A 6,931-nucleotide genomic window follows, 5' to 3' on the forward strand; every position below is an offset into this window, starting at 1 on the left:
CCTTCGGCTGCTCGCCCGAAGCAGGAAAACTACGGCTTAGAGGTCTAAGAAGAGGCGGCAAAATTCTGGCTGAGGAGTCAGAGTTCGAAGAAGAGGAAGGCTTGGGACATTTAGATCGCGAGGTTTGCAGCCTTACAATGCGTGCAGCTCGGAGGGCCACTCAGAGGCACGACTGACATTTCCAGGTCAATCGACGCGAAGAAACGTAGTCCTGTTAGGAGGCCTGGCAAGAGCCTGCGGGACAGGCTCTTCGTCAAGGGGGTGTCAGTATCCTGTGTAGACTCATCGCACCACCTGCCCGGACCATGTGAGCGTGGTGTTCTAACATTGTTGGAATGTGGGCTTGCAGAGTCGTTCGAGCAGTTCACTGACATCCAATTCAGTAGACTGTTGTCCAAATCGTTCCAACTCTTTAGCCAGGTAAACGAGTTATCCCGGATGAGGACCTGTTGTTCGTTTTTTAAGGGAAGTAGACTTGACTCTTCTCTCAAGTGCAGGCTTGCTTGTCCCTGCATATGCCCAAGCGAAAGACCAGCTGGGTTTGTGCCGAGCAATTGTAAGTGCGAGAGGCGAATGCGAGACTATGCGAGGAGATGGAGGCCGACCGAGAAGAGACTCTTCATCGCTCAGGCAGCACCGCACATGTCGGAAAGGGACGGTGCCATACCGCATAGGGCCTTTCAGAAGATCGAGCTAGCAAACGCGTGGAGGTAGATGAAAGAGCTCCGGCGGACCATGCCAGACTCTTTAGGGAGCTAGTGAGAAGGATACAAGAGTTGTAGAATACATGCCGACGAGCCTGCAGATGAGCTGGAAAGGGCCAATTTGTGGGAGGTATTGAGAAGACGCGAACCGAGCTTGAGGTTGCACGTCCCATTGCACAGGGTCGCATTGCCTTGCAATGCGAAAATGCAAACGCGGGAAGCAGAGATGGAGAACAGGGTTGGGATTGGACGATCAGGTCCATCTTGCTCTTCAGGCCAGACCCCTGTATGGATCTGTCGATCTCCCTAGCGCAGCTACCGGGACGAGCTTGCTAATGGCGCAGATCAAGGTTGAGGAGACTGCTCGGTGGGGTGACCTGGAAGAGCACGGGAGGTACATCAGAGGTTGTACCTGTAAAAGGACAGTCGGCAACCAGTCTGGGGATGTAGAGGTCGCCCTTTCGGGCTGGGGACGACGATCAGTGATCGCCGTGGAGCTTCGTCTCTGCTCAATATGTGCCTTTTATTACAATGAATAAAGATCGCTTTTGATCTTCTTTATGAGTACTTATAATTTTTGGTACCCTCGCTCATATTGAGATCGCATAGTAACTGTTTATAAACTACACTAGAATAAGTCTATGCGTAACAAATGATACATTCTTGCGAACAGAATTGCAACATTGAAAGCAGTTCATAACGAACTGAATACATCCGTTATTTACTGAGGTTATAAAAATGAAGCTTACAAGGAAAAAATGAGTTCCGACATCATGATAGTAAGTTAGAAGTGTTCAGCATTCCAAGCTCGTGTACTATAGAACCATTTAGCCTTTTAGGTGGTAGTCCCCGGTCTTACACTTTGGCGATGCGGTATGGGCCTTTCTAGTTCGGGTCCCAAACAACTCTCGCACTTGAGTGCTCTCATGAACTACCGAGAAGAACTTCCTTCAATACAGGTCGTGACTGGGAATCTTTCATCTGACTTAGAGTCGAAGAAACTTTTTGCGCGTTGTTGATAGGCCGGTATTCTTAGTAGAGCCCTACTATGATGTTTTCACAAGAGATCCAGACTTGCGCGCATAAGCGCTTCATTGTACCAAACTCTACGTAGTGACACGGTTCCTACTCCACAAGGATCATCGCTTCGCAACTATATGCTAGCGAAAAAAGGGGTCTCTGAGGTAGAGGTTTCGGGAGTTGTCCTGTATGCTCATAGGCTCGGGAAGGTGTCGGCCCACATCCCCTTGGCTACGCCAAGTTTGGCCTTTAGATGTGTGCTTGATAGTTTTGTGACAGCTTCAACTTGACCATTTGCTGGGTCTCGCGATTGAGGAGAATTTTTTATGAATACCCAACTCGTCGCAAAAAACTGCTTGAACTCTTCGTTGTCGAACTGTTTACCTATTGATCGAGTGAGGGTATGAGGAACACCATAGCGGCACTAATGTTCTAAACACGAAAGTCCTTGAGCTTGTTTGGTATTCGTGGTCTAATAACTCGGTTTCTACCAGTTGGTGAAGTAATCTACTCGCACCATGAAATAATTGACTTCCCTTTTACCGACTGGGCATGAGACTATGAGATCATTCCCCAATGGAGAATGGCCAAGGGATATGATGGTTATCAGTCAGTGGGAAGGAGTCGAGGTATGTCGCGAACAGCTGTACTTGTCAAACATTTGACAAGTTTTAGGTGTTTCTTGGTAGTGAGAGGCCTAGTACCCTTGACAAACAACTGTGGTGTCAAGATCGTTCGGCGGTGTATTACCGTAGATCCCTCATGTATCTCTCTCATGATGTAATTTGTTTCTCACGGTTACACCTTGGAAAAAGGGGCCACTAAACCTCGTCTGCACAACTGGTCTCCGATGAGGCGTTTAACGATCTGATCTTGTGGCAGAATCCTTGCCTCGGACCGTGTCGTCAGCGAGCTTTCGGTCCGTCCTAAGGTACTGATGTATAAGGTCATCCAGGATCTTAAGTCTGTTACACACGGCCTGTTCGATCGGGCTGATACTGGTCTCGATGAATCGAATAGGAATTGCTATCGGGGTATCTGAGTCCAAAGACGAGGCTACCGCCAAGGCATCTGCCACAGAGGTTGACTATATCTAGGATCGAGGATGTGAAGTGCTTGAACGGCTCGAAGTAGGGCCTTAAGCTTCCTTCAAATAGAGATCCTATTTCTTCCTTGGTTGGTACTCTCACAAAACATGGTTAACGACCAGCAGGAGTCGTGTGGACACCGATAGCGCGGTTGCACCCTATTTCTGGTCAAACGTAGTCCAGCGAGCAGAGTTCATACTTGGCCTCATCATGGTTGCTTAAACCAAACGAAGAATGCCTGAATGTGAGCCCTTCGAGACTCAAAAGGAGAAGAACCTGCACGGCCCTCTTTCTTGTTGATGATCCATCGACGTAAGGCCCTATGTCGATAGATTTTGAGCAGTACCTTCGCTGGATTGTGCCTTGACCCTCATTGTTGGAAGACTATGAGAATATAATATGAAGGCGGACAACAACTTCCCTTTGATAATTGATTTGGTCTGTACATCAGTCGAATTGACTTAATTCCATAGACCATGTAAGCAATTACTCGACGCCTTTGGGTTTAGAGGGACTTGCCTGAGTGGTAGTTAGTCATTACAGGATCTTATGGGCGTGGAAGTAAGGTCGTAACGTTCTGAAGCGATCAACAAGGACTAGGGTTAACTATCCATTCTTCGGATCCATATCTCGGCATCAACAGACGCTTGCTCGTGTAAACATGGCCCATTGGACCTGTCTTTTCCCAAAACTAAGGCTGCCACTAACCGCAAACTGAGAGATGGACAGGTACAAGAGAGGAGCTCTTGCGAGAGAGGCTTGGACAGAAGATGTGGGCTTTCCCGCAGGTGTTCTTTAATACTCTGCATGCCTGTTCGCACGTGGGGGTCCATTCAAACTTTTTATTGGCCTTAGAACATTGAAGAATGGAAAGCAACGATCTGTTGCCACTCGATATGAAGCGACTTAGCACCGCTATTCGTCGTTAGGCTCATGACATGTTTTTGGGTCAGGGGTTTCATGTCAAGGAGAGCTTGATGTTCTCGGGGTTGTATCTCTATTCCCGTGGTAACCATGTATCCTCAGGAACTTCCAAGGATACTCCGAATGAGCTTTGAGGGGGTGATAGCTTTATCTGTATGCGAAGGATATCGAACATCTTAGGAGATGCACTATGTGATTTGAAGCGACATGGGATTTGACCAGCAGTCATACATAGACCTCCATTGACTTTCCTATCTGTTCGGGAAATACTTCGGGTTAACCAACGCTGGTAGGTTCGCCAACGTTTGAGGCACAAGGGCATAACTATGTTAGCTCGGACAACCCCAATTTGTAACAAAGGACGTATGTCTTCGTCCGACCTTAAACTGGATTTGATTGTATCCGATTACACGTCCAATAAAACTCAACAGCTCGTGCCCAAAGGTGGCATCACGAGTGGTCGATTCTGGGTAGGGAAATGCTATCTTTGGGCATGTCGTTATTGAGGTCGGTGAAGTCAACGCAGGTTTCGCATTGCAGTGTGGACTCTTACTAGAATCGGGTTGGCAACCCAGGGCGGAAGAGCTGCTCGCGGATGGATCTATTCGAAGGGATTATCTACCTGAAGTTTCAAGGTGTGACAATCGTTTTCCGGATCCTCGCTATCTCTTTTGGCGAACCAACTTGGCTTCACCTATCGATGTTTAACTGCATGGCAAATATATCGGGCTGATAACGACTATGTCCGCATGCGACCTAAGCGGAAAACATCAGCTAATTCCTCTGAGGAAAGCTGGTCAGTTCGGTGGCGAGCTCGGGGTGAGATTGTCCTAATCCTTAAAAACTCTACTTGGCTGTACGTGGTCTAACGATACTCTCAGACGTCCCAACTGTGTCCACTGGAGGGAGATCCTGAACTAACGGACCCCAGTATAGCCTTTGCCTGGGCCAGCTGGGCCACATCGCGACTGCCATCGCCATTGCTTGTCAGGAAAATGGCCAACGAAGATGCCATGGTCCCATTGCCACCGGCTATTTCATGCTTTTCAAATAAACAGTCGCGACGGCTGAGCCCTGAAGATCCGCGCTTCCCTTTCCTTGTGGTGTGGTGAAACCTCCTTCAGTATGTATGTCGAAGGTGACGCCTGAAGTTTCCAGTCATTAGAGGTAGCCCCGCGATTCCATAAAAATGGTGGACAATCCACTACAAGATATTCAGTTTACATTAGTCATTGTCAAAGCACTAGTAAGTGATTGGAAGCAAACATTGCTTCCTTTGTGGGTCAAGTGGTCACCTATAAACCATATAGGGAATCGAGGTGGGCTTCATGTTAGCTTGTCCATCTCGAAAGCTGTTGGAACAACTTTTTCACAAGCTTCCATATCCACAACATTCTGTGGACGTTAGGGTTGCCTATTAGGAAGTGACTTACAAGAGCGTCATGTGGGGTGATGCAATAACGCTGCATCTTTCGTAGAAGTAATTTCTCCTCCCTGTGAAACTTTGTTGTCGCTGCGTCGGTGCTCATCACACTGACTAGGGTTGTAAGGGCGGCGCGAGCTATCTCTCCTAGGCACCCTCGCGAGTTCCTCGTGAGGGAGGCCCCCCAAAGATCAAACATTGGCGTACATATACCTAGAGATCAGTCTACTTCTTCACTGGTTCCCCGTATTGATTTTTCCTCTTGCGACGGGGGGAGTGGAATCATCTAATATATTCCTTGAAATGCCCTGGCGTGAGGTCCTTACGTTGCCTGTTTGTGAATCGGCACTACGATGTATGATTCCTATTATCCGCGATGAAAGGATAGCATTTGTCTTAACTATTGCTTCCTGGCTTGATGAGGAATTTTCAGTGGTTCTCCGGGCTCTCCGAGCAGGACTGGCTTCTTCTGACTGATCGTTTGCTTCGCACTTGTCAGACTAGCTGAACAGACGCATTCAAAGGGCATATACTAATTTTGTTGCGATCGTGCGAGGAAGAGAGCTTATTTTGAACATTACCATTTATTGCATATGCAAAAGAGGTAGGGTTTATGATGGTTTTGTTGTTTTTGAGAGTATTTTTAGGAGAGCTTTTTACCCAGATGCTGCGACTTTTACTTGTCTCATTAATGGTTTTTGTATGGAGCATAAGATTAAGAAGGCGATTGAATTGCTTAGGAAAATGGGTTCTTTTGGTTGTACACCTAACGTAATTACTTTTGGGACTTTGATTACTGGGTTGCGTCGAACAGGCAATATCACTATTGCCCTTCAGTTTTTTGAAGAAATGGTTAATGGGAATGTGGATTTGGTATCACTTGTAAGCCTAATATTGTTTTGTTATGCTCGAATTATTGATGGTCTTTCCAAGAATGGGTTAATAGACAAGGCAAATAAACTGTTTTAAAAAATGAAGACTAGGGGCATTAAACCAAATGTGGTTGCTTACAACACTCTAATTTATGGTTTGTGTAATACATCTAATTGGGAGGAGGCTAAAACTTTGTTTATGGAGATGTTGGATGAAGGTGTACAACTTGATGTATTGACATTTAATATGATAATAGATGATCTTTGTAAGAATACAAAGATGAACGAAACTAATGGATTGCTCCAACTGATGATTAATAGAGGTGTTCATCCTAACACAATTACTTATAGCACAATTTTGGCTAGTTATTTCTTGGCAAGTATAATTGACGATGCAAGAAAGCTATTTGATTCTATGGCAAGTAAGGGGTGTGAACCTAATGTTGTTAGCTACAATATTTTTATGGACGGTTTGTGCTTGGCAAATAAAATTGATGATGCTAAAGAGTTGTTTGCTTCAATGTTGAATAAGGGATGCATGCCTAATGTAGTTACTTAGAATACTCTAATCATTTGGTATTGCAAAAATCGTAAAGTTGATGAAGCTATGAGTTTTTATATGGGAATGACTTCAAAGGGAGTGAGGCGACAATTGTTACTTATAGCACCTTGCTGAATGGCCTTTTTATGATTAGTAAAGTCAGACATGCAAGAAAACTATTTGGTGAGATGCAACGCAATAATGTTCCTCCAGATTTAATTACGTATAATATTCTCATTGATAGATTTTGCAAAAATAGTTGTATTTTGGAGGCTGTTGAACTGTTCCATACTTTAAAAAATGGAAACATTCAACCTAACACCAAAACTTTCAGTTGTCCCATTGATGGGTTGTGTAAA

At 45.5% G+C, this 6,931-nt stretch overlaps 1 protein-coding gene across 1 annotated transcript; it reads left to right on the forward strand.

Moving 5' to 3' along the window:
• Positions 1–901: 901 nt before the first annotated feature.
• On the forward strand, positions 902–6,590 carry LOC116107155 (pentatricopeptide repeat-containing protein At5g41170, mitochondrial-like). The gene is made up of 3 exons (XM_031393459.1): positions 902–1,098; positions 5,807–6,041; positions 6,138–6,590. The coding sequence occupies exons 1-3, from the start codon at positions 902–904 to the stop codon at positions 6,588–6,590; spliced, it is 885 nt and encodes a 294-aa protein (XP_031249319.1).
• The last annotated feature ends 341 nt before the right edge of the window (positions 6,591–6,931 follow it).

This window comes from Pistacia vera, unplaced genomic scaffold (assembly GCF_008641045.1).
Source record: "Pistacia vera cultivar Batoury unplaced genomic scaffold, PisVer_v2 Contig528, whole genome shotgun sequence".
In the NCBI taxonomy this organism is placed as follows: domain Eukaryota; kingdom Viridiplantae; phylum Streptophyta; class Magnoliopsida; order Sapindales; family Anacardiaceae; genus Pistacia; species Pistacia vera.